Raw genomic sequence first — 27,781 nt, forward strand, 5'->3', positions numbered from 1 at the left:
GTTTGATTATGTCTAGATTTCTTTTTGATCTGCAGCAACGTAGAAGGCCTCAGGAGTTTCAGCGGAATGTCATTTTGGAGTCTCACGTTGTTTGCTGCACACTGAGTACCAGCGGTGGCATCCTACTGGAATCTGCCTTCAGACAGCTGGGACAGGAGCCATTCAGCTGTGTCATCGTGGATGAGGTCAGGATTTTGAGCCAAGATTTTATCTACCACATGTACCATCTTACTGGGTATGAGATGCCTACACCCTTTATGCTTCTATTTTTAGGCAGGACAGTCATGTGAAGTGGAGACGCTCATTCCACTCCTCCACCGCTGTTGTAAATTGGTGTTAGTGGGAGACCCAGAACAGCTTCCACCAACGGTTATATCAATGGTAAGCTTGTCCTTCTAACGGCATTCACCATTTTAATGCAATGTATGAAACTGTCAAATGGAGTTTTCACTTTTTTTTCAAAATTAGGAGAAATAGTTGGTCTGTGTTTTTAAAAACTGTGGTGTTTTTTAGGCTATACCTCCTACAATCAAGGGGTCAGGCTTTTACTGGATTTAATCATCCACAGCCCCTTTGTAATTTATGTGAGTTAGTAATAAAATAAGTGAACTCAGACTCCCTGTAAAGATTTGTTGCCCATCAATCTTAACCTCTGTTCCTCACCTGTATTTCTGTGAAATTGTAAGACGTGCAAGCTGATTTCTGGTTTACTGTCGTACAGTTCAGGGCACACTATATGTACTCCTAGATCCTGGGTTGAAAGCTCATACCATCAAAGGATTCTAAAGGTTTTTTTTTTTTCTTTTTGTTCAACATGTTTTCATGCTACACAATGATTTTGTACAGTGCAGGCCCGCCTCTTCTCGGGTCTCCCACCAGTACTCCTGACTCCTCCCCCTGCCAAGTGGTCCCCATAACAAACCGCTTGCTATGGCTGCACTGGTGCGTGCTTCTGAACCCCACTCTGCGTGTCTTCACACCTGCTCCTCCTCAATGGCTGGGATTGAGAGCAGCAAGGGCCTATGGCTCCCACTGCTGTGTCTGAACCAATGAGGATGGAGAGAACCGAGAACACCTATGCTCTTGTGCACATTGCTGGATTGAGATCAAGCTCAGGTACATGTAAAGGGTGGCTGGGGAGAGCCGCACCCTGAAGGTTTTTTACCTTAATGCAGAGAATGCATTAAGGTAAAAAAAAATAAAATAAAACTTGTACCTTTTTTTAGAACCACTTTCAGGTGATTGGACACTGGCAAGCTTTTGATGGCACACCCCCTGGGTGCCTACCCTATAACCATACCCAACTCCGTGTCCTTGTTTTCTAGCTAGTGTCCTAAGTTGATGTACATTTTCTCCCTTATGTGGAACTCTTATATTTGCTAGTTTATTATTTTATCTTTGGATTCTTCAATCAACTCCTTCAGTGTCTTCTAATACCACAATAGAAGCCATGCATCCAGGTCAGTGAAACCTCAAAACCTTGATTGATTCCACATAATGGGGACAGCCTGTAATGTTGCTTTGAGTGCTGTGCTGGATCCTGCATGGAAGCTCCCTAGGTCCAGGACCATGATCCATCCCTATGGAATCCAGACCCTGGGGATCCCTTTGGGAGCATGCTTGATAGGTCAAGTCTAAACTCTATACAGAGCCCAGCCACTTGGACAAGGTAAGACGGGGCCAGATTGTATCCATTACAGTAAACGCCAAGGTTATGTTCGGGAAAATACAAACTTTGGTGTTAGAACTATACTACTCAGAGTGTAATCTTAGATGGATCAGCAGGTGTTACAGCACACCACTGGTCTCGCACTTTATTCTCACGTCTACCTTGTGCCTATATAAGGTACTCAGATGGTTCCTCACACCCTTTTGCCACAAGGACTTTGCTACAGTACAGTCTACACCCAGGTTTCTGCGTACTCCTAAACAGGCTTAAAGTATGTTCTGCTCTCTGTGAGTACCTCTCAGGGGAATACCTTCACCCATAGCTATGGTGTAAAAGAGGAGAAAGGGAGCCACAACAAAACCTCAGGCAAACAGTCACCCTGCGGAAAGCCTGCACTGCACTTAACCTCAGAGTTCATAGCAATCAAGTCTTGACCAGCACTTGGCCTTAAGCACTCTGAGGGGACAAATTTGGACCTTGTCCATTCTTTTTCCAAATGCTCTCCCTTGGTGTATCTCCCTTCAAACCCCCCTTACAGCACCCCCCCCCCCCCTTTTTTTTTTTTTTTTTTCATTTTTGCATGATGTGAGCATAGGCACCTAGTCCCAGAGATTACTTGGAAGGCCAGAATGTGAGGTACAAACATTTAAGGTCCGAACTTTGCTTTAAGTACCCTTAAAGGTTATGTCTTGGCCTTTTCTTTTCTTGACCCCTTCGCTGTACCTTGTAAAAACCTGTCTTCAAGGTATATCTCATATTAAACCCTCTTTACAGCAGCCTGTGCTTCATTGGGATCTGCGCTTTGTTCTCTCTGCCCTGCAGAAATGTGATAGGACTGACTTTTTCTTAGCATCTTTTTTCAAATTTTTTTTTTTCTTTAGTCACTTCTCTTGGTTACATCACTGCTTGAGGCTTCATCGCTTCAATTGCAGCTTTCCAACATGGCTGACCTCAGCATGGCTTTGAGTACTGTGTCTGAACTTCACTGGGCATAGCCTGAAAGTGGTCTTCGGACACTGATTTCCAGACTCCATAAAAGCTCTGGAGTGCTTTCCAGATCCAGAGCTGTTAGCATTTATCACTTGTCCTATGTCTGGAGTCTTGGTGAGTTTGCTGGTTAAACCGAGAACCAGGAGCTCCCATAACTGCTTTTATCCCTTTACCTTCTGGTTTTGACACAGAAGAGTTAAAACTGTAGGACAGCGTGCTGTTGTCATCCACTGGGTGGAGTGTTGAGCATGCTCCATGGTCTCTTTCCCACCATACAGCATTGAGAAACTAGTTTAGTTCCTGAGGTCTTGTCTCTTACCTTATGCCTTATACATTGCATACTGTCACATGGTCATCTGATTCTAGGGAAGGGCAGGCCTGCTATATTGAGTGCCCCTAGCACGCATTCTACCAGTGGTTTTGGGGCTGCTTGCAGTGCATGTCTAATGACAACGGCAACTTCTGCAGTCTGTATTCACATTCTTTGTTCTGTCCTTGAAATTCTCTGGCTTTGTCCTTGTGACTTGACCTCTTGGTATGGATTTTTACCATGGTTGTGCAAGATTTTTGTTTCAAATTGACCCTGTTAAAGTGGAACTACACACTATCTGAGCACCACAAACCAAAAGCCTTATGTAAGTCACTTTTTTATATTCAAAACAAACTCGCCCATCCATGTTTCCAAGCTTTTATTTCCTGAGAAAACACTTTGAACCCCCCCTAGCATTTTGGGCTGTGACCATCTTGAGCAAGGGCAGGTGATTCATGTAGCATTTACTTCCTAGAATCCCTCTGCTCTTAGCTCAAGGAGTGCTTAGCTGAGAAAACCCCTCCTTCCCTCCTGAAGACTCCTGGGATGTGTGACATCATTTGCCTAGGCATGGAAACCAGGAAGTAAAAAAAGAAATGTAAAAAAATAAAATTTAACAATTAAATGTGATACATTTCTTATCTATTTACTAATGCTAGCAGCAGAAGGATTCAAAATAGTCAGTGTTGATTAAGAGCGTAAAGTTCCACTTTAACCACTTAAGCCCCAGACCAATTTGCTGGCCAAAGACCAGACCACTTTTTGCAATGCATCTTTCGGCACTGCATCTTTTTTTTTTATTTCTTTATTAAGATATTTATTTTGTTTACAAAATACATCAAAATTGAACATCCCCTCAGCCCCCCCCCCATCACCTTATCAGATAAAAAATATAAAAAAGGATGATTCATATCTTGGTTGACCTAAGAGGGGATTGGTATCATGAGGGCCATCCTAGCTGATGTTCCATGTAATCTAGATTCCCACTCTATGAATCTTCCCTCCCATCCCCATTCTCGCACACTTCCACCCTTTTCATCGTTAAAATATTTATTTTTCACACTATTATTATTCACATATCAATCCCTCTGGCATCCCACCAAGGTTTCCACATCTTTTCATATTTCTTTAAAGTCCCTTTAAAGTCTTTATATATAACTTTCTCTTTAAGAATTACCACATTCATGCTATTTATCCATTCTCTACCGGACGGAGGCGACACCGACAACCATCTTGGGGCAATCAATTTCCTTGCCTGAAATAGGCATCTCAGGACCGCCGTCTGGCTGCTTCCCGGGTTTCCAACTCCCTCAACTAATCCCAGGAGACAATACTTCGCCTCCATCCTGGTGGAGGTTCCAAAAACCCGATCAGTGGTTCCTGTCACCTCCGTCCAGTAGCGGATCAACTTCGGGCATCTCCAAAACATATGAATCATGTCTCCCCTCCATGTCTCTGCACCGGGGGCAGCTTGCGTCCGGCCGTTGGCCAAATTTAAAAAGTTTACGAGGAGTATAATAGGTTCTATATAATAACAGATGTGACATCCTCTGAGAGGGAGAGAGTGATACCAACGGAGCCAGTTAAAGAATTTGATTCCATTGTATTTCGGAGATATCTCCCACATCTTTTTCCCATTTCCTCTTGTACATAGGGGTCTCTATCCCTCCCATTCTCCCCTTGTTTATATGTGGGTATATTTTCGAAATTAAACCTTTTCCTGTTTCTGCATTAATTATTTTTTGAAGTACTGGGATTGCACTCCATTCTAAGGTCCTCCCTCTAAACTGCTCCTCCAGTGCGTGCCTGACCTGTAAATACTTATAAAAGGATTTATTTGGTAGAGCAAAATAATCTCTGTTCCTGAAAGGTTTTCAGGGCACCATCTTGGTATAGCTGAGCGATAAATTTTATTCCACATCTCTCCCATTCTCTTACTGTCCCCATCTTCTGCAGTTCTCCCAATGTACTATTCTTCCATAAGGGGGTATACTCATTAAATCCTCTCTATTTTAATATGGCCTTCGCTGTGTCCCACACTCTCGTCATTAAACTCAAAGTAGGGAGTCCTAATGGGAAGGATCCTGCCTCCAGAGCTTCCACTATTGAGTCATGTGGTGTATTTTGTAGGAGCATTTTTCTCCCTGCCTCTCCCCCTTCTAAATTACCCCCCCCCCCCCCCCATATACTGGAGTTGTGACGCGAGGAAGTAGCTAAAGGGGTGTGGGAGTGCTACTCCTCCTTCCTGTTTTTGTAACTGCAGAGTACTCAATCGAATTCTTGCCAACCCACCCTTCCAAATCAGTTCCCTGAACACCATATCTATCTTTTGAAACCACATTTTATATAACCAAATTGGGGAGTTATGCAGTACATAGAGAAGCTGCGGCATCCATATCATTTTGATTAAATTACAGCGACCTGCCACAGATAATGGCAGGCGTTTCCACACTTTTGTCTTCCTCCTAAATTTATTCAGTAACGGAATTATATTATCTGCAGTGTACTGTTGAGGGTCTCTGGATTCGTTTATTCCTAGGTATTTAAATTTACTTACTACTTGGATCTGTGTCATCTCCTCAGGCAAGGGGCTTCCCAGAGGATCTACTGGCAGAAGGCTAGATTTTTCCCAATTTATCTTAAGTCCGGAAATTTGGCCAAATTTATTAATAATGTCCATAGCTTTCTGAAGGGAATCCTGTGTATTGCCAAGGAATAACAGTAGGTCATTCGCGTATAATGCCACTTTTTCTTCCAAGTCTCCCCTTCTAAGACCCTTCACCTGAGCAGAAGATCGCAGGGCAATGGCCAGAGGTTCAATTGCAATGGCAAAGAGGAGGGGTGACAAGGGACACCCTTGTCTTGTCCCCCTCCCCAGTCTAAATTTATCGGACTTTTCATTATTCACCTTTACTCTGGCTTCTGGTGCCCTATAGAGCATTTTTACCCATTTCATGAAACCCGGTCCAAATTGGGCCGTCTCCATAACTCTCCAGAGATACTGCCACTCAAGACTATCAAAGGCCTTGGCGGCATCTAAAGACAAAATAGCCCTCTCTCCACTCTCATCCGTAGGGACCTGAAGATTCAAGTATACCCTCCTTATATTTGTGATAATAGTTCTTCCGGGTATAAAACCTGATTGATCGGGGTGGAGGAGTTTCAGTATAACCTTGTTCACCCTAGCCGGCAAGACCTTTGCCAGTATTTTTATATCAGTGTTTATTAAAGCGATAGGCCTATATGAGGCAGGATAAAGTGGGTCTTTACCTTCCTTTTTGTATGGTGATTATGGTGGATTCCATCATCAATGAGGGGAGCTCTCCCCTCATTAATGACCAATTCAATACCCTCAACAGCTCGGGAAGCAATACCTTCCCATACTGCCGATATATCTTGGTCGGGAGTCCGTCTGGGCCCGGGGATTTCTGTTGCGCCATCTCAATAGTGACCCTTTGTATTTCCTCTATCGTTATAGGTCTATCTAACTCAGTTCTATCTGTTTCATCAAGACAGGGGAAATTCAGTTCCCTGAAAAAGCTGTCCATTTCATCCCCCATTTCCTCCTGTTGTGATCTATACAAGTCCTCATAATGTTCTTTAAATTTGCCCACTATTTCTGGAGTATATGAGGATACCCTTCCATCTCCTCCTATATTTATCGTGGGTATAACGGATTGGGGGGAGTTCACCCTAACTAATTGTGCCAGTATACGTCCCGCACTTTCCCCCTCTCCAAAGGCAAATTGTTTCTGGAAGAGATGTTTATTCTCTATTTTTCTAAGAGTCATTAATCGATAATTTTGTTGTTCCTCTATCCATTTCCTAAGTCTATCCGGTGTTGGGTCATTGATATACTGTTCCTCTGCTGTAGTTACCCTCTCCCCTATTTAGTCTCTCCCAGTCCTTAGTCTGTTTTTTAATTTTTGAGATTTGTTGGATCATTATGCCTCTTAGGAAAGCCTTCAGAGTGTCCCACACTATTCCTTTTGAGGCGGTACCTCTATTCAAATCGAGAAACTCCCCCATTGATGCCAATATCTCATTCGGATCCTCCATCAGTTCGATCCAAAATGGGTTTATCCTCCACTCCCCAGGATGGTTACTCGCCCAGCTCTAGTGATATTGTCACTGGGGAATGGTCCGACAGACCCCTTGGTCTGTAGTTGACATTCTTTATGATGGACATCATTTCGTGATTTCCCAGCACTAGGTCAATCCTGGAGAGTGTCGAATGTGTCCTGGAGAAGCACGAGTATTGTCGGGCCTCCGGGTTCCGTATTCTCCAGATGTCCCACAATCCTGTCTCCCCTAAAAAATCGAGGAGCCGGCTATCCGTGACACCACCCGTTAGGTTCCCCCCGGGGACACTATTTAGTCTCTGGTCCATTTACATATTCAAGTCCCCCGTTACTATCACCGGCACTCTCGGCTTATCCACAACAAACTCAGCAAGCTCACAAAGGATTGAAACGTTAAAGGGTGGAGGGAAGTACACATTTGCTAATACACAGACTCTGTTCTCAATCTTACAAAATAAAAAAATGAATCTACCGTATTCATCCACCTTAGCCTGCATACAAGAGAAAGCCACCCCTGATCTAACAAATATACTCACTCCCCTAGAATAGGAGGTGTGTACTGAATGGAACTGTGTGCTGTAGTTCCTCCATCTCAATTGGGGAATAGAGATTTTAGTAAGATGTGTCTCCTGCAAACAAAGGATAGCCACCTCGTATGTCTTTGCAATCAGGAGGACTGCTGCTTTTTTCTGTATCTCCCATTCCCCGGACATTCCATGAGCACAAAATTAATTTTTTAACCTGGGTGCGCATAACTATCATAGTTAAATTTTTTTGTGAATCTAACCAGTGCCTTTTCAAATGTATATAGTTTTCTCGTATCATTTTTTGTGACTCCATGGTGTCTCTTCTCATACCTGTGATTTAAATCGAACAAACTTTTGTGCCAGACCCACCACTCATTCCATCCCATACATCCGTACCTCCTCTCATGCCTATAATTGTGTTCACAGTCTTTTGTACCAAGCAACCCACTTATCATCTCATACACCCATGCACACCATTCACCTGCCCACTGGGCCTATTTTGGGGCTTCCAAATGTGACCTTTACCTTCATCTATCAATTTAAGTGTTATCAACTTTAAACTTGTGTTCTCACACTCTTCCCTCCCTATCCCACACCCCCTCAGAAAACCATACAACCCTCATTTAATAAAATAAACAAGATAAGACAAATGTAACAAAACAGACAACACAAATAGAGAGAACTCTTCGCTCCACCCCTTAGAAACATGGAGTGGTATGCTTGTTGTTCCCTCCCCGCCACCCCCCCTCCTTTCCACCCGAGGGTGTTTATACGAAGTCTTGCCCGGTATAACAGTGCATAGTTCAATTTTAATCGTTGCTATTTGCATTTGACTTCTCCAAACTTAGCCCTTCTTTTTTGCAGATCAGGTGAGAAATCTGGGTACATAGAGATCCTATTGCCATTGTGAAGAATATTACCCATTTCTCTGGGTTTATTTAATATAGTTACTTTATCTTTATAGTAAAGCAGTTTTACCAGTAAGGGTCTAGGAGGGGCTTCTGATTGGGGAGGTCTAGAGGGGGTCCTATGAACTCTTTCCAGTGCAAAAAAGGGTGAGAAGGACTGTTCTCCAAATAAGTCTTTAAACCATTTTTCCAAAAATGTAGTGGGATCTGTACCCTCACTACTTTCTGGGAGTCCCACTATCCTCAAGTTCTTCCTTCGCATCCTGTTCTCCATTTCATCGATCTTTATCTGGTAGTTAGCCATTTGTTCCCTTATAGTCCTCATCTCCCGTTTAAGAGGGTTCATGTCGTCCTCTAATAGGCTGACCCTCCCCTCGAGGGCGGTAGTCCTTTAGCAAACTTTTTGCATGTCATGCCTAACGAGGGACATGTCTTCCTGAATAGTTTGAAGCTGGGTAGACATTTCATTTATGAAAGTTTTACAAGAGTTAATTGCGTTCAGTACTTCCCTCAATGATGGTTCTGCTTCCCCCAAAGCTACCATTTTAGTTGGTGATAATGACCGCTTTTGCGCATCCTCCATCCTCTCCCCCAAAGGGTTTCCTGCAGGGGGATGCACTGCCTTCACAGGAGTTGTCCATGTCCCTGACTTTCTTGTGATGAGAGCAGGGGCCCCGGTCTGTGGTTTGGACAACATGCTAAATTCTCGGCTGTTGTTTTTAGGGGAGCTCTGCTCAGAAAGTTGACCTTGTGCGTGCGCAAATTTCCCCAGTTTAGCTGCTGCCTGGCTTACTTTTGTGGTGCGCTGCGATGGCATAATAGCATATAGTCAGGTGGTTTAATTCCCGAAAAATATTTATCTCAATCCCCCTTTTTCCCCTCCTCCGCTGTCCCCTAAAGCCTACCACCTAAATAATGTAATACGCTGGACCAGTGACAAGAAAAAAAAAATTCCAAGGTGGAGAGGGGAGAAAAGCGATCCACCACAGTTCAAGAGGATTACTCTTCGAACAACAGTGAGAGACAGAATAACAACAAAATGTCCAGAAAAGGGTATTTCAAAAAAAGTTTTTTTTTTTTATAAATTGGTTTGCATTTTAATGAGTTAAATAAGTATTTTTGACCCCTTCACAAAACATGACTTATTACTTGGTGGCAAAACTCTTGTTGGCAATCAGAGGTCAGAGGTTTCTTGTAGTTGGCCACTAGGTTTGCACACATCTCAAGAGGAATTTTGTGCCACTCCTTGCAGATCCTCTCTAAGTCATTAAGGTTTCAAGATTGACGATGGGTAACTCAAACCTTCAGATCCCTCCACATATTTTCTATGGGATTAAGGTTTGGAGACTGGCTAGGCCACTCCAGGACCTTGATGTGCTTCTTAAAGCAACTTCATTGTTGCCTTTTAGCCATGTGTTTTGGGTCATTGTCATTCTGGAATACCAATCCTTGACCCATTTTCAAAGCCCCGGCTGAGGGAAGGAGGTTCTCGCCCAAGATTTGATGGTACATGGAACCATCCATCCTCCCTTTGATGCAGTGAAGTTGTCCTGCCCCCCTTAGCTTAAAAACACCCCAAAGCAATATGTTTCCACCTCCATGTTTGATGGGGAGGGTGTTTTTGAAGTCATAGGCAGCATTCCTCCTCCTCCAAAAAGGCGAGTTGCTAAAGAGCTCGATTTTGGTCTCATCTGACCAAAACGCTTTCACCCAGTTCTCTGAATCATTCAGATGTTCATCAGAAAACTTTAGACGTGCCTGTGCATGTGTTTTCTTGAGCAGGGGGACCTTGCAGAGGGCACTGTAGGATTTCAGTCCTTCACGACAGTGTGTTACCAATTGTTTTCTTGGTCACTATGGTGCCAGCTGCCTTGAGATCATTGCAAAATTCTCCTGTATAGTTCTGGGCTGATTCCTCACTATTCTCATGATTACTGAAACTCTACGAGGTGAGATCTTGCATGGAGCCCCAGACCGTGGGAGCTTGACAGTTATTTTGTGTTACTTCCATTTGCAAATAATTGCACCAACTGTTGTCACCCTCTCACCAAGCTGCTTGGCGATGGTCTTGTAGCCCAGCTCGTTACCTGTACAGAAACCTTTCTGACTGATAGGGGATCAAATACTTATTTCATTAAAATGCAAATCAATTGGGGGCGTGTCCGGATGTAGAGGGAGCTCCGCTGATCCATCGCCATCCTGTAACATTGACAAGCCAGTGCACTTTCTCTCTCCCCGGTTGTCCCTAGACACCATCCACACAAGCCCAGGTCGAAATCGCGAGCCTTGGCCGGCTAATCAAGCTGCTACAGGGCTGCGGCCGCCTACACGCTGCATATACCATCCCCATGCTTGAGTACCGGGAGTGGGCGGGTCCTTCCACGCCTGTGGTGGCCATCTCCGGAGGGCAGCTTAGCTGCTGGGGGAACCAGTGGGCTGTCAGAATTGCCGCACAACCTCTCGCGGACACCAGAGGCCCGCTGCCACCTTGCGGCCTACAGCACCGGACGTATCCACCACATACAGGTACTGTGCCCCAGCCTTACTGTGCCCCATCAGCACTGTACTGTCTTCCCTGCATCCCCAGCCTTGCAAAAGCTGCACCCTGTGGCAAGCCCTGGCCCTGTGCAGCTGGGACATTGCCACCTCATCCTCTGCCCTGCTCCTGGGGGCCCAGTGTCCACCTGCTATCTCTCACAAAGAACACTAGCCCTCCTTCAGAATAGGTCTTACTATGGATGGGCCCCCCGAGGACCCGTCGCTCGCATTCCAAAAGTAAGAAGGCTTCCCACACCGCTCTGGGAGATCCTCCGACGGATGGGGTTTCCCCTTTTCTTTATCGAATGGATTAAGGCTCTTTACCGAGACCCCACCTCAGCCATTAAGTTGGGATGGGGCCTGTCACAGCCTTTCCATCTGTCCAAAGGTACGTGGCACGGATGCCCCCTCTCTCCGGCCTTAGTTGCCATTGCGATAGAGCCACTCGCAGAAGCCCTTCACACCTCCCTCCATGTTAGGGGGCTGCGGGTTAGCTGGCTGGAGGAGCGGGTCGCCCTATATGCAGACGACCTCATACATTTCCTCAATGATGCGGGTCAATCGATTGAGGGTGCCCTACAAATCCTAAACTCCTTTTCCTCTGTCATGGGCCTCAAAGTCAACTGGACGAAGTCTCTCTTGTGTCCCATAGACTCAGAGGCCCGTGCCATAGCTCCCACTAACATTCCCCTTCAATGAGTAGAGACTTTTAACTACCGGGGGGTGGTGGTCTCCAGGCAGGCTTCCGACTACCTACCCCTAATTCTATCTCTGGGTAGTTCAGGAGACTCTGCAACGGGAATCATTGCCCTTTCACTAATGGGGTGTATTCATTTGTTTAAAATTAAAATATTACCCAAATTCACATACCTATTCCGCCACTCCCCACAGTGGATACATAAATCTTTTTTCACGCACCTGCATCGCCTCCTTGCCTCTTTCCTGTGGGCATCCCAGTCATGCCTTGACCATGCTGATACGTCCGACCTCTCAGGGTGGCTTGGTGTGTCAGTTCCAATCCAGCTACCCAACTTGAGATGGCAGTGCTAGGATCTCTTGAGGCGCTCAAAGTCTTGCTTTTTCATGGCCACCGGGCCCCCTACCAGCTAACACCCTCCATGCGCACCACATTGCGTGCATGGGGGGCAGGTCTCAAAATCGAAAAATACCCTAAACAGGCAATCTCCCCCAATGCCCCCCTCTGACTAAACCTGACCCTATAGCACATCTACAAATTGCCGGAACCTCATGCCTGGACAAAATTTAATATAAAAATGGTGTCACAGATTGTCCCCAACCAATCCCTAATCCCACTTTCCAAACTATCTCATGCCTTTGGTTACCAATTCTTGAATTCCCCTCCTCAACTGATTCCGCTAGAAGTCCTCCTTAGATCCGACTGTGCAAAAAACCCACCTCGCAATTATACTCCCATTTGATCACTATCTCTCTTCCAACTCTGGAAAAGCTGAGGTCTAAGTGGCTCCATGACATCCTGGAGTTTGACCGCAATGACTGGGACGACATGGGATTTCCCTTTTACATCCCTGGTCTCTCTAAGAAACAGCCTGATACAATTTAAAATGGCTCACGGGGCTTATTTCACCCCTCATAGACTGCACAAAATCAACTCTGACTCACCTCCTGGGTGCTGGAGATGTGGTGGGATTCCTGGTGACTTCACTCACATTTTCTGGACCTGCCCGGCAATTGTCGATTTACTGGAGGGTGGTATTGGACTTTATCACGCAAATTACATCTGTGCAAATACAACCATCAATGGCGGTCTGCATACTAGGTCTGGTAGAATAACTAATCCCTATGGTGGCGGGTCGCAAGCTAGTGGGACTCATACTATTTTATGCCCGCAAAGCCATAACCCTTAGCTGGCGCAGACCAACCCCCCTCTTTCCTTATGGAAACAACTCATCAACAGCCTACCCCTCTATAAGGACACATACGCAAATCGAGGTTGCCCCAACAAATATGACAAAATCTGGTCTAAATGGCTGGCAGACCCCTCCTCTGCCTCGGAGGCCTCTTAACAGACACTCAGCCCACGGTGGCTCTCGAGTGGGTGTGGCCTGTGCACAGAAAATATAACAGGGGTCGCCCTGTTATGCTCAAGCATGAACCACATTAGAGTGACCCATTGAATGGTGCTACTATATATGGTATAACAATTCAAGCTTTATGTATGATGATTATATATGACGAGATGCAGGTGGTCCTTGCAAGGGCCTTATCGCCATGTAAGACCAATGTATGTTTGTTAGTTTTCTTTGTTCTTCTAATTGCAAACTTATAAAAAGATTTTTAAAAAAATGCAAATTAATTTATACCTTTTTTGAAATGCGTTTTTTTTTCTCGATATGTTCTGTGTCTCACTGTTCAAATAAACCTACCATTAAAATTATAGACTGATTATTTCTTTGTCAGTGGGCAATTGTACAAGATCAGCAGGGGATCAAATACTTTTCTTACTCACTGTACACTTGTCAAAATGATATATAGAATGCAACTTTTTTTAAAATATAGATATAGTAAATACAACTGTACAAAGCAACGAATAAAACTAAAATAAAAATGCTGCTGCGCAATAGAATATGACTCATTTCAAGCAGTACATTTCAATAAAGTACCTTCAAATAACATGTTTCAGGTGTTAATATTGTTTATAGAAGGCATACAAGTTGGTACATACATATCAGTGCTGTTTGGGTGGTTTCCACGGCTGCTATCACACTGAAGTCTGTTTGCAAGAGTTAATACAATTGGCCCATTCTCCTTAGGCATTATTAAGATTACATAAATATTGGGACATTGACACAATTCTAATCTTTTTGGCGCTGTACACCACCACATTGGATTTGAAATGAAACAAACTGTCCGCTTTAATTTGAGGGTATTTACATCCAAATCAGGTGAATGGTGTAGGAATTACAACTATTTGTATATGTGCCTCCCACTTTTTAAGGGACCAAAAGCAATGGGACAATTGGCTGCTTAGCTGTTCCATGGCCAGGTGTGTGTTATTCCCTCATTATCCCATTTACAAGGAGCAGATAAAAAGGTCCAGAGTTCATTTCAAGTGTGCTGTTTGCATTTGGAATCTGTTGCTGTCAACTCTCAATATGAGATCCAAAGAGCTGTCACTATCAGTGAAGCAAGCCATCATTAGGCTGAAAAAACAAAACAAACCCATCAGAGAGATAGCAAAAAACATTAGGTGTGGCCAAATCAACTGTTTGGAACATCCCCCTTGCCGCCGAGTGTACGCAGATGTGCGTACTCGGCTTCCAGGGGTTATACCGGGATGATGCCCTCACCTGCAGGCATCATCCCGGTACTGATTTAGAGCCGGCGATTGGCTTTCCAGGCATAACAACCGATGCGGTTAAAAGCCGCTCGGCTGTTATGCCGGAGGAGCGGGAGGGGACGCACCCCCTCCCGCCGCTTCTTACCGATTTGAACGGGAGCGCCGATGCACGATCCGATGCCTCCGGCGGCTGGGCAGGGACTGGAATGAAGCCGTAAGTGTCTTCATTCCAGTCTCCTTATGGTAAACACTGAAGCGACGTCATGACGTCACTTCCCGTTTACTTGGCTGCCAATGGCGCCGGATTTAAAAATATATACACTATTCAGAATCGCAGAAAACGGCGATCTGAATACTTTGAAGTGTAAAGGAGGGATCGGGGGTCTTTTAGACCCCGATCCTCCATAAAGAGTACCTGTCACCACCTATTACTGCCACAAGGGATGTTTACATTCCTTGTGACAGCAATAAAAGGGATAAAAAAAATATGTATTTTAGAACAAATAAAAAAAAAAAATTTTTTTAAAGCTCCCGCCATCCCCGTGAGCTTGCGAAGCAAAGAAAACGCATACGGAAGTCACGCCTGCATATGTAAACGGTGTTCAAATCACACATGTGAGGTATCTCTGTGATCGTCAGAGTGAGAGCAATAATTCCAGCACTAGACCTCCTCTGTAACTCTAACCTGGTAACTGGAAAAAAAAAATTAAGCGTCGCCTATTGAGATTTTTAGGTACCGTAGTTTGACGTTATTCCACGAGTGCGTGCAATTATAAAGTGTGATATGTTTGGTATCTATTTACTCGGAGTAACATTATCTTTCACATTATGCAAAAAAATTATACTAATTTTACTGTTTTTTTTTTTTTATTCATGAAAGTGTCCCTTTTCCCAAAAAGTTGCGCTTAAAACACTGCTGCGCAAATACCGTGTGACATAAAATATTGCAGCAATCGCCGTTTTATTCTCTAGTCTCTTGCTAAAAAAAAATAGATAATGTTTGGGGGTTCCAAGTAATTTTCTAGCACAAAATATGGATTTTAACTTGTAAACACCAAATGCCAAAAATAGGCTTGGTCATGAAAGGGTTAAAAAAGAATGCACCAGTGAGCTCAGCAACGCCAAAAGACCCAGTATGTGTATGTGTGTCAAAGTCAACAATCAAGAGAAGAATTCAGTGAATACAGAGGATTCACCACAAGATGTAAACTATTGGTGAGCCTCAAAAATAGGAAGGCCAGCTTAGAGTTTAGAGTTTGCCAAACATCTAAAAAAAAAGCCTTCACGGTTCTCTAACAACATCCTATGGACAGATGAGACCAAGATCAACTTGTACCAGAGTGATGGTAAGAGAAGAGTATGGAGAAGGAAAAGAAATGCTCATGATCCAAAGCATACCACCTCATCAGTGAAGCATGGTGGTGGTTGTGTCATGGCGTGGGCATGTATGGCTGCCAATGGAACTGGTTCTCTTGTATTTATTGATGATGTGACTGCTGACAAAAGCAGTAGGATCAATTCTGAAGTATTTTGGGCAATATTATGTGCTCATATTCAGCAAAATGCCTCAACTTACTGGACGGCGCTTCACAGTGCAGATGGACAATGACCCGAATCACACTGCGAAAGCAACCAAAGAGTTTTTTAAGGGAAAGAAGTGGAATGTTATGCAATGGCCAAGTCAATCAACTGACCTGAATCCGACTGAGCATGCATTTCACTTGCTGAAGACAAAACTGAAGGGAAACATACCCCAAGAACAAGCAGGAGCTGAAGACCGTTACAGTAGAGGCAGAGCATCACCAGGGATGAAGGAAGGATTTGCAACCAAGTATTAAAGTGGAAGTTTGATGGATGATTGTTAATCTGTCCCCTTACTTTTGGTCCCTTTTAAAAAGGGGGAGGCACATGTACAAACTGTTGTAATTCCTACACCGTTCACCTGATTTGTATATAAATACGGATATAAATACGCTCAAATTAAAGCTGGATTAAGTCTACAGTTAAAGCAGATCGTGTTTGCTTCATTGTGGTGGTGTATAGAGCCAAAACGATTAGAATTGTGTCTATTTATGGACCTCACTATATTATGACATCCTTGAGCCTCTTGCGTTATCCTATAAAGAGGCCAGCACTTTATTTACTATTTTTTTCAGCCATTCATGTTTGGGGACACAGCTGTGGGTGGAAGCAGGAGCCGATGCTCGGCTTTGAAAAGGAGAATTAAAAAGATCTGCAGCCGGAGCCCAGTGAGACGAGTCCTTTCATGCGGCACTCGGCTGCTGTCCTGCCCCCCTGCCCAGTCTGCTCCTGACTTCACAGGTCGAATTCCGCCACGTCCTTTACTCCCATCCCCCTCACTATGCTGCCAGGCCCTGTTTCAAGCCACATTTTTGTCTGAATTGTGTCAGAGTTTCAGGGGTACACATTATTCAGACCAATCAGTCTGTGCCCCTGTTCAGAAGATTTCATTTCACTTTTTGTCCCAATGACAATTGGATTTTAAACGTTTTGAGTAGTTGTGGAAACAAGCCTTGGTGATAAAGCATCAGTGGAGACCCCTTCTTCCCATGATGACTCCTACAGGAGTGAATTTCCCTTCCTAGGGGTAGATTGTAACGAGGGGACCTCCTGTATTATGTTTTTATTCTAAAAGACCTCTGCTTTTAGAAAATACTGTATTGGTGTATAACACACATTTTTTCAGGTTGAAAATCGGGTGCAAATAGCGTGTGCGTGTTATACGCTGATACTTTCAATTTTAGCTGCCTCGGAGGGGACAGGTAGGGGGGCTGGAGGAGCGCCATCAGATAACACAGTGAGAATCTCCTGTTTACTTGGCGGCTTCTGTAATAGGAAGTCCCGTCTCCTGGGTCGCCATTGGACCACTGTTCTGTCTATTATAGGAGATTCTCACTGTATATAATCGGCGCTAATCCCGCCCCCCTCCCTGTCCCCTCTAGGCTGAAGATGGGCATTGATCAGGCTACACTGATGGCAATGGTGAGGCTGCTGCATTGATGGCAATGGTGAGGCTGCATTGATGGCACTTGTGAGGCGGCAAATGGGCATTGATCAGACTGCATTGATGGCACTGACCCTTATTTTGCTTCAAACTTCCTTATTTTCCCAGAAACTTCCCTCTTAAAATGATTGTGTGTGTTATACACCTGTGCGTGTTATACGCCGATAAATACAGTATATAATGTTCTGTTAAGTACTTTTGTTGATAAAAATTAAGACATTTTTATGTGAGCAAAAAATGAAAAAAAATGCTGTAGAGCTGAATTGGTTAAAGCTGAACTCCAGAATAGGCAAATATACAAGATGTGTATTCTTTCTTGAAATTTTGTGCCCTTTGTGTATTCTATGCAGCTATCCAGCATGAAACGTTGCATTTTGTGGTCACTGCTGTTTTCTCCTTGTGCAGGGAGAATGGTCTTGCTTCTGCCCTCCTTGTATTTTTCTGTACACCACTTGTAGTGGATGAACCTATTGGGTCCCTCCCAACAGTTCTGCTCTCTACACAGGCTGTGTACAATATAGTGATATCACCACTATTTTTACAACATAACTGGGTTTGCAGGTTAGTTGATTTAGATCCTTTATGGCTGTTTTTTTTTTTTTTATGTTTTTGTGCTTGAGTTCAGCTGTTCAATTACCATATATTGAATAAAGGAGCGTAATATTAAAAAAAAGCACAAGTTCTTTATAAAAAGCACATTTCCTAATTAATTATCATTTTAATTTCCGTCTCATTTTAGAAAGCAGAGGAACTAGGTTATGGGCAATCTTTGATGTCTCGGCTCTGCCAAATCTTAGAAGCCTCTGGCTCCAACCCTCCAATCCAACGGCTGACATTACAATACCGTATGCACCCTGATATTTGCCTCTTTCCTTCCAAACACTTTTACAACTCAATACTGAAAACTGATAGGTAGGACTGCCTTTGTTCAAATATTTATTTTATTACTGTGAACTTGGCAAAAAGTACAAAACCCTCACATTTTTTCATCTACAGGGCAACAGAGGAAATACGGTGCTCCTCAGACTGGCCATTCCAACCCTACATGGTATTTGATGTTTCTGATGGTCATGAAACGAAAGAGAAGGAGTAAGTATCAAAAATAATAATGCATAAATAGTGGAACAGCAAAGTCTGCCAAAATATTTTGTTTGCATATTATACAAATGTAAAATGTTTCAACCTCTGCTTGGTGGTCTGTTTATAGGTCTCCTACTATTCTCTAGTGTTCATACCATATGTCTGGGTAGTATCCCTATGTTTTCTGGAGGGAGGCCTCTAAGGATTCATTCACATGTGTAGCCAGGGGGTGGTAAAAAACAGTCTCTTTAGCTGCAGTTTTGCTGCCCATCTAAACACAGGCATGCAGCCACTCAGCTATACACATGATGCAGTAGTGCTTTGCAGCTGAGACAAAAATTAAATGACAAGTTGCATTGCGTAGATGTTACTGCCGCCGAACCTGACCCAGGCAAGACTGTGGGGTCACGCTGTAATCCTTTGCGATGCACATGATTGGTGTGACATTTACAGGGTTAAAGCATGTGATGAGGAGGCAATATATAGTCTTCTCACCAGCTGTCAAATATCTCTGAAAAGTGATCCACTGCAGATCACAAGAACTTCCACAATGTGTAAACCAGCCCTAAGGGAAATATAAGTTACATGTTTCCTAGGACAAGAACTGAACAGTAAACCTAAGCCTCTGTTTCTGCTTAGTGTTTTAAAGGTTAAATACTAGACCAGCAATATAAAGTGCAGATTAATTGGATTATGGAGTAGGATGATTTGATTAGAAGAAATATACAATATGTCTTCTAAAGGCCGCTCCTAGAAATTCTAGAAAAAAGTGATAGCACCGTGGTAATTAACATTATTATAACATTGCAATATTATTTAACACTAGAAAAAAGGGACTGTAAATCTGTTTTAAGAGTGTTGAGCTGCTGAATTCTGCAGACCATGTAGCCTTGTTTAGTTTAAATTATTGAATGTCTGAGAACCACAAACGGGGGATTTAGAGCACCATGTGCTTTTAAGAAAATAAAAATAAATTAAAAAATCGTCAATCTGACCTTGCTTCCTTAGACACCCTGGCCTACGCAGCTGACACAAAAAGACTGTTGTCAGAGACAAGGATGTGATGAAATGACTCATTTTCCCATCATAGGACCGCACTCAGGACAAGCAATTTGCTGCTATGCTTGAGCACTGTCACAGGGGAGCCGCATGCTCCTCCATACCCAGAAGTGCTGAGTAGTGTTACTGGCTGCAATGGAGGAAGGAACACAGCCAAGGTTGGTATAAGTCGGTTGTGGTCTGTAAAAAAAAAAAAAAAAAAAAAAAAAAGAAATGGCACAATGCAGAGCTATGGTGCAAATTTTTTACCTAAATCAGAACAAAAACCGAAGCAAGTTGAAGCATTTACTATAATGTGCAAGAATTCTTACCCACTTGTGTTACCTGCAGCAATACAAGATTTGTGCTCCCCACTATTCTTTCCACTGCTGCCATATTTTAATAGTTTTCTTCCTCATATGGTGTCTTCCCTCTGCAGCTATTGGGCAGCCAATATTGATGCAATTCCAGTGCATGCACACACTGACGTTGCATTGCTTGAGCTCCATTGTTTGCTTTTCGCAGGTTCTGGGCATTGGCAAATTGTGTACACAGCTGGAAAAAAACCAAGATCGTTTTTAACAGGCGAGATATGCAAAGTCTCTTCTACAAAATACTTCACTTCCTTGCATAATTTTTTTTATGGCTGGGGATAGCTGGGGTGTGTTTAAGCTGAGGTTTGCTGTTTTTTCTTTTAAAGCTCATACTTGATTTTCTCTGGACAGGTCCTTTTCCAACCCATCGGAGATCGAAATGGCGGTGGCCCTAATTAAGCTTATTAAAAGCAAGAAAAGGGAATTCTGCTTCCGGAATATTGGCATCATCACCCCGTACCGTGCTCAGAAAATCAGGCTTATTTCTGAGCTTAAGAAAACTTTTGGTGATAACGCAATGTGAGAAAATCATGTAACTACAGAGTACAAAATCTCTGTACACCCTTTATAGAAAAGTATATGTATCTGTGGTCGTGTGTGTATGTATGTATATATGTGTATATATATATATATATATATATATATATATATATATATATATATATATATATATATATAATATATAAATAAATTTTATCAAAGGATTATGAAATTGTAATTATCTCAATTGTACAGGACCCAAGCTTGATAGTTCTAGACCCTAGGTTATAGGCTGGTACCTTCAGACGATTGGACATTGGAAAAGCTTTTGAGGACCTGCCCCCAGGGTGTCCGCCTATATATCTACCGCGTGAGTCCTCAGTTTTTTTTTTTCTATCGTACTAAGGTGATGGACCTCTTCTTCCTTTGAGAGAGCACTCTTAACTATTTTTTTTTATTTTACTTTGGCTTCTTTAACGCTAATGTCTTCTAATACAACACTAGAAGCAGTGCAACCCAGGCAAAAACCTTGGGAGCTGTACCCTGACCCACACAGTGAGGATGCCCTGTAATTTTGCTTGAGCCCTGAGAAACGTTTCCAGTTAGCCGCAGGGTGCTATACAGGTTTAGGGCTGTGGTCCATCACTATAAAAACCAGATCCTGAAGATCTCACCTGGGGTATGCCCACCATGACTGATGAATCCTGGATCTTTTATAGAGACCAGTGACACAGACAGGTAAGACTGGGTCATCCTGTTTATGGGACTAATACTGTAGCCCAGTATAAGACCTAATATCTTTTATTTGCTTTATACTATGTGTATCTGGAAGAATATTGGTTTTATATATAAAGACAGGAAATCGGGAAACCAAGAATGCATGAAACATATTCACTTATAGAGTATTAAACATTTCAAAATTGGTGCTAAAATTCCACCATTCAGAGCTTAGACTCGGTGGATAACCAAGTGTAAAATCATATCATAGGTTGCAAAATTACTGCCACTTCCACCTGCAGTCCTTTATAAGATACTGAGGCGCTTCCTCTTGCCTTTTTGCCACAAGGACTTTGCTGCAGAATGGCCAATGCCTGCGTTGCTACGCACTCGTTCCCAGACACACATACCCCATTTTCGGACTCTACTCCTATACATCTGATGTTATAGGTTCATATTATATGCTTGCCAATGTTGATATGCTCACTTCTGCTGTGAGCAAACACCTTGACGGTGTCGCATTTGATTATCCACCATCTTGCCACGCCCCTTTTGGATGCTCTGATATTTCATAAGTCTAAAAAAAAAAAGACATTCCCCATTCATGAAACATTTAGACTGGACAAATTGACAATTGGGTCAGTCCTAAAAAGATGTTCACCCATCCGAAAATAATTTTCAAACTCTGTTCTGTGGAAGGAGCATTCATAAAAACGGTTCTGCTAGTATACCCGTCTGTGTCTATCTTAATCCTCTTTCCGTACCTGTTGAAGATGTTCCTTCATTTTAAAGATTCTGCTGATAGAAAAGTTGAGACGCTTTTACTCTGGCAGGCCCAACTCTGCAACCAGCTATTGATGCAATTTTTGATTGTCAACCCACAACTAAATGAACTAGGGTAACAAACAACCAAAAGGATCCTGTACTCTGGCACAATATTTTGGCAGAGCACGTAAACATTACCCTCTGCTTTTGCTTTTTTGAGTTGATGCACTAGAACAGAATGCCTCCCATGCCATCCCAATGTGAAAGCCTGAGAGAATGTTAGAAAGTCCTGCAAGCAGCGTCTTTGGGGCAGCTTAGCAGTGTATACACCAAAATGCAAAACTCTGGTGGGTGTAACAACATGTCCGCTTTACCCCTTCTTAGTGTATCCTTACTGTGAACGAGTGTGGGGTGTAGCAAGATGGCGGTGATGGAACGTCACTTCCGTAGCAAACTGCAATGGGTGGCCGAATGTCGTTACACCAGCCAGATCAGATCCATGAGCAGTTGAGGGGTGGTGACGTCGGTGCACAGCTCACCGCCGCCACAGGGTGTACCAAGATGGCCACCGCTCTGGAGGTAGGCCAAAGCCGCAGCCTTTCCCAAGGCTGTGGCAGCGGATCACTCTGCGGATCACGTGGTGTGCAGATCCGAACAGGTTGACCTGTTTGGATCATGGATCGGTGGCGATCCGTTGCACCACTAGCTGTAGTCAATGACAGGTCGAATTGGCCTTGTGTTTTGGATCAGTGTCATTTTGGAATGTCCAAGTAGATCCCATGCACAGCTTCCTGGCTGATGAATACAAATGTTCCTCCAGTATTTTTTGATAACCTACTGCATTCATCTTGCCATTAATTTTACTGATGACATAAAAATGGCACTGCAGCCCTGGACTCCCCTCCTTCAGGGAGGCTCGATCAAGGTGCAATCGGACTATGCCACAGCTGTAGCCTAAATCTGTCGTTGGGGGGGATACAAGGAGTCATGCAGTCTTAAAGGAACCAAGTCTGATTATCTCATGGGCAGAAAATAAATATGGGAGAAATACTGCCATAAATCTCTGCTGTCCACATCCCAGGAGTGGACACTTGAGAGGTGGAGTACCTCAGTTGTCACCTCTTATTCCAAGGAGGAATGGTGTCCTTCACCCCAACATCTTTAACCTGATATGTCCAAGACGAGGAATTTCAGATGTGGATATCCTGGCCTCTGGATTCTGTTGAGCAAGTTGCTTCTGTTTATGACAGGACCAAAGACCCTCTAGTGTTGCTATTGCATGCTCTGATAATTCCCTGGACTCGGTTCAGGATAGCTGCCTTCCCTTCAATGCAAATTCAGCCTCACCTGCTTTACAAAATATAAATGTAAAAAAATGGTTATTCTCATTGCACCAAACTGGCCCAGAAGGACCTGTTACACAGACATACTCAAACTTCTAGGAGAGGACCCCTGACCCTTTCTAAACAGGCCAGATCTGCTTTCTCAAGGTCCTCTGTTCCATCCTGCTTCTTAGTCACTGATTTTACTGGCATGGCTGTTTGAAACCCAGATCTTGAGGGGGACACAGATGTCTCTGACTGTGTCTCTGTCATTCCCAGATTGCGGGGAAAGCCACTTCCAGAAAAATCTACCATGGTACCAGAGATACCTTGCATTCTGGACTCTCTGGACATTTTAGATATGACCAAAACTTGGCCTTTAAGTACTCTTAATAGACAGGTTTAGGTCTTGTCCATTCGTTTTCGGAAACCACTCGCTTTGCTTTCCCTTGTAAAAGCCCTTGTTCAAGCTGTTTTCTCCATGGGATCTTAATCTGGTTCTCTTCCCCACAGAAACAACTTTTGAACCCATCAGGACAGTTCCTGTGCATGAGTTCTCCTGCAAGGTTGCCTTCTTGGTGGCTAGCACGTCTTTCAGACATGTTTCTGAGTTGGTCACTCTTGTATAAGCGGCCATTCCTGGCTTTTGACAGGGATGAAGCAGTCTTTTTCTCTCAAGATCCTCCTAAGGTGGTGTCAGCCTTCCAACTCAGTGAAGACCTTGTCCTTCCTCCTTTGTTCTCTGCTTCCAAGCTCCCAAAAGAGATTGCTCCTCAGTCTAAATGTGGTCAAAGCCATCAGTGTACCTAAAAGATGCATAATCTTTCAGGAAGTACCATCAGTACCTCACAAGGAATTCTGCATCAAAAGCCACCATTTCTAAGTGGATAAGACCCCTAAAGGACAAAGCACCTCCAGTACGAATACGTGCTCACTATACCAGGTCAGTAAGAGTTTTCTGGGCACTCTGGAATCAAGCTTCTGTTTCCCGGCTTTGTAAGGCTGGTCTTCCATACATACTGTCTCCAAGTTCTACCAGGTGGATGTCCGTTTTTGCTTTGGATGAAATTTTTTCCACCCCAGGTTCTTGCAGCAGTGCTTGTTGGGCCTGTTGGCAGAGTTCTGTTTGCCATAGGGTCCATGACAATCAAGTCTTCTGTACTGTACATAAAAGGAATTTTGTCCTACGAGTAAAGACCATATCTTGGAGTACAGGACACCCCCACTTTGTACCTGTTAGTCTACAGGGCTCAAAGTACGTTAAGGTTACAGGGGGTGCCCATGGGCGTGTCCTTAAAGCTATGACTGTGTTTATTCACCTGTAGGTACCAGCCTATAACACCGTGTCTATGAATATAAGTGGAGCTTTAGTCCAAAAATAAAGTCCTGCTAGAACACTTCAGGATAGCACCTTTTGCAGGTATAATTATGTAAAACATTCAAAATAAGTGCCTCTACTGTTTAAAATTATACCATGTTGTTTCACCCTGCTCTTCACATGCTCAGTTTTTCTGCATTTTTGCCATTGTGCCGAAAATCAGTAGAGACCAATCTGCTGACAGCCCAAATATTTACTGTTGCTCAGGGGCTCTGGTCCTCAGCAAAATGGCAGCCTCCAGCAAGAAGAAACGGGAGCAATGCTCAAGACAATTTACAGCACACACTCATTTTCATAGCATACTTATTAATGTGAAATGTGTGTTGCTTGCTTAAGAACATTATTTTTTTTTTATCAATTTGTTATGGGTAATGTTCCCCCTTTAAGCATGTGTCCTGTACCATACTTCTAATTATTAAATTTTATAGGTAAGCGAAATTTTTATTTATTTTGTACTTTCAGCTCAAGCCAACAAGTGGGGCTTCTTTTAAAAATGTTTGTCAGACAAGACAGGCCTACATAGTTAGTAAGGTTGAAGACACCAGTCCATCCAGTTCAACCTGAGTGTCTACACTGGTCCCTATCCCTGTACATTGCACACTCACATCGGTCCCTATCCTCAAGGAGCCCACAATCCAAGGTCCCCATTCATATACTAGGGCCAATTTTGGACAGAAGCCAATTAACCTACCTGCATGTCTCTGGAGTGTGGGAGGAAACCGGAGTACCCGGAGGAAACCCACGCAGACACAAGGAGAACATGCAAACTCCAGGCAGGTAGTGTCATGGTTGGGTTTCGAACCAGCAACCCTTCTTACTGCTAGGTGACCACTGTGCCACCCATGCCTGTATTGCCACAGAATTTTGTTGCTTATAGAGCTCAAATGCTCACATGAATGATTGGAACAGTGACTCCTCCCCTCTACCCGCTATGTTCAAACATGATGTATATTGTTTTAGAGAATGTTTGGAGGAAAAATGTTTTCTGCTGTTTTTCCTGTAGTAAACCCTAATACATAAGGAATCCTTTATCAGGGATGTATCTTGTAGTACTTGTTTGTTTGTAACATAAAGAATTTAAGTCGTATAAAAACTTAAAGCGTTTAATTCCCCCCCATAAAAAGATTCTGTTCCTTTAAAGCATGTTACACAGCACAGTGCTTGTGCTGTGTAATATGGCCCCCTGTAATGCCTGGCTTTTCCTGCCTGGCTACCCCCTCCCCTCTGCAACTACACCACGATAATCATGGCTGCTGAGCCCCCGACGTCATGATCTGTTTGCGTGCCTCTGTCATCAGCAGCTTGCTCTTCTGTTTCCCATTAGTTGACTGTCACATACGTCATGTTGGCACAACATTTGGCATTGGATGGAGTAGACACCAGCGTAGAATAGCATGATGACTTTCTGGTCTGCATCTGTCTGAAATCCCCATTGGTGACACAGTAGAATTTGAAAGGTTAAATTCCTTGCCTGCTCTAGCCACAGCTAAACAAAGAAACTATTTGGTCCACAGTTGGGCCTTAATCTTTTAAAACTGTCCAACAATGTAGCATTGCTTTGTACTATAGCTGGTTTATTCATCTATAATATAGATAAGGCCAATTTTAGATTTTGTAGTAGATGTTTACCCTGTGATCTTGCTTTTTCCTAGGCCAGGCGAAGTGGACACAGTTGATGGTTTCCAGGGTCGACAAAAAGATTGTATAATTGTCACATGTGTACGAGCCAACGCAATCCAAGGCTGTATTGGGTTTGTATTTTCTTTTCACACACTCACTGCACGTAGCCTGTAAATATACTGTTTTTTTCCATATAATGAACTGTGTTGTTACCAATCAGTTGGCCAACATTGGTCTAACACTACCTTGTAATTTGTAATATAGGAGAGAAAAAAAATGTAACAAATATATGTTAGCATTTCTGTGTAAATTAAGCAATTTCATAGTAACTCTTCCAAAAACGAATATGCTTTGTTTTGTGTAATCTGCTCCGTTTACAGATTTTTGGCCAGTAGACAGCGTTTAAATGTGACAATTACAAGAGCCAAATTCAGCCTCTTCATCCTAGGAAGCTTCCGAACACTGATGGTAAGTGTCTACTAGTTGCTGACTTGAAAGGAGGCGATGATGTTTTGATGCATAGCATTTAGTCTGTTATAGATCTGATAGTAGAACTCACAAAATTTTTTTCTTTATTACATTATTAAAGCGGAGTTCTACCCACTTTTAGAACTTTGTATTAAAGGAAAGACGACCCCTCCACCACTCGTTTTTTGGCTATTAATTTTTTTTATCGAACTGTACTTCCCTTCTAGCCAGGCCGCGGCGCAGGACGTCATGTCCTCTTGTGCGGCGAGCCCTCCCCCTGCTGTCTTATAGGACCTGTGTGTGTCCCAGAAGACAAGCTGGCCATTCACAAAACACCGTGCAACTTGTGCATGCGCAGTAGGAAACCGGCAGTGAAACCGCAAGGCTCCGCTGACTGTTTCCCTTAATTAGAATGACAGCTCCTGCACCTGATCTGATGGCTGGATCCACAATTTGCGATTTATTAACCACAACATTGGTTTTGGGGAAAGGAGGGAGTCACCAGATACTAGGTGTCAGTCTCTTTTCCACCAAGTCCAGGATCCTCCCCACCCAAGGTCCCAAACAACTCTAACCTGATCAGAGATTGCAAGAGGAAGACAGTCAGTGGGGTAGAGAGACCTTTGGAAGAACAGACTAGGAGATGCAAAACAGAGTCAAAAGTGAAGATAGGAAGAAGTAAAAGAAATTGATAGAAGATAAAAGGGGCATCAGGGACAAGGGGATTTCCCTATCAGATTAAAAGCGCCACGTTTGGTTTTGTTTTAGTCCCTACTCTTTTTTTTTTTTTTTTCCCCCTCTCCTGGAGGGGGGCACTCACAAGGTCATCAAAAAGGCAGATTGTGGCGGTGTATGCAAAAGCCATTAAAATCAAGTCAATACTCGCTTATACTCCTGGGACAATGTGAAGTATTTCCAGCACCACCACATACCAAACAAGATGGGTTAGAAATATTTGTTGCCTCCATTTCACATATATGTTTAACCTGGTAATCCATTCCTTGGTTGTTGGCACCTGTACAGTACACTAGGTATTAACGCTCATGCAGCCTCGGTAAATTGTCCACGGGGAGTTTCTAGTTGAGGGAGCCCGGATTACGGTTGGACATAAAGAGCGAGCTCTGGCTTAACCACTTCAGCCCCGGAGGATTTGGCTGCTCAATGACCACAG

At 43.4% G+C, this 27,781-nt stretch overlaps 1 protein-coding gene across 1 annotated transcript in view; it reads left to right on the forward strand.

Moving 5' to 3' along the window:
* SETX (senataxin) overlaps nt 1-27,781 on the forward strand; it is a 251,608-nt gene that overhangs the window by 187,752 nt on the left and 36,075 nt on the right. Inside the window, 7 exon segments of the mRNA XM_077486163.1 lie at nt 36-185; nt 274-381; nt 18,108-18,280; nt 18,365-18,457; nt 20,212-20,379; nt 26,175-26,273; nt 26,523-26,610. Of these exon segments, the coding sequence (XP_077342289.1) occupies nt 36-185; nt 274-381; nt 18,108-18,280; nt 18,365-18,457; nt 20,212-20,379; nt 26,175-26,273; nt 26,523-26,610 (879 nt within the window).

The sequence above is a fragment of the Lithobates pipiens genome, unplaced genomic scaffold (genome assembly GCF_037356315.1).
Source record: "Lithobates pipiens isolate NorthernLeopardFrog02 unplaced genomic scaffold, aLitPip1_a1.2 Scaffold_1, whole genome shotgun sequence".
Taxonomy (NCBI): Eukaryota; Metazoa; Chordata; class Amphibia; order Anura; family Ranidae; genus Lithobates; species Lithobates pipiens.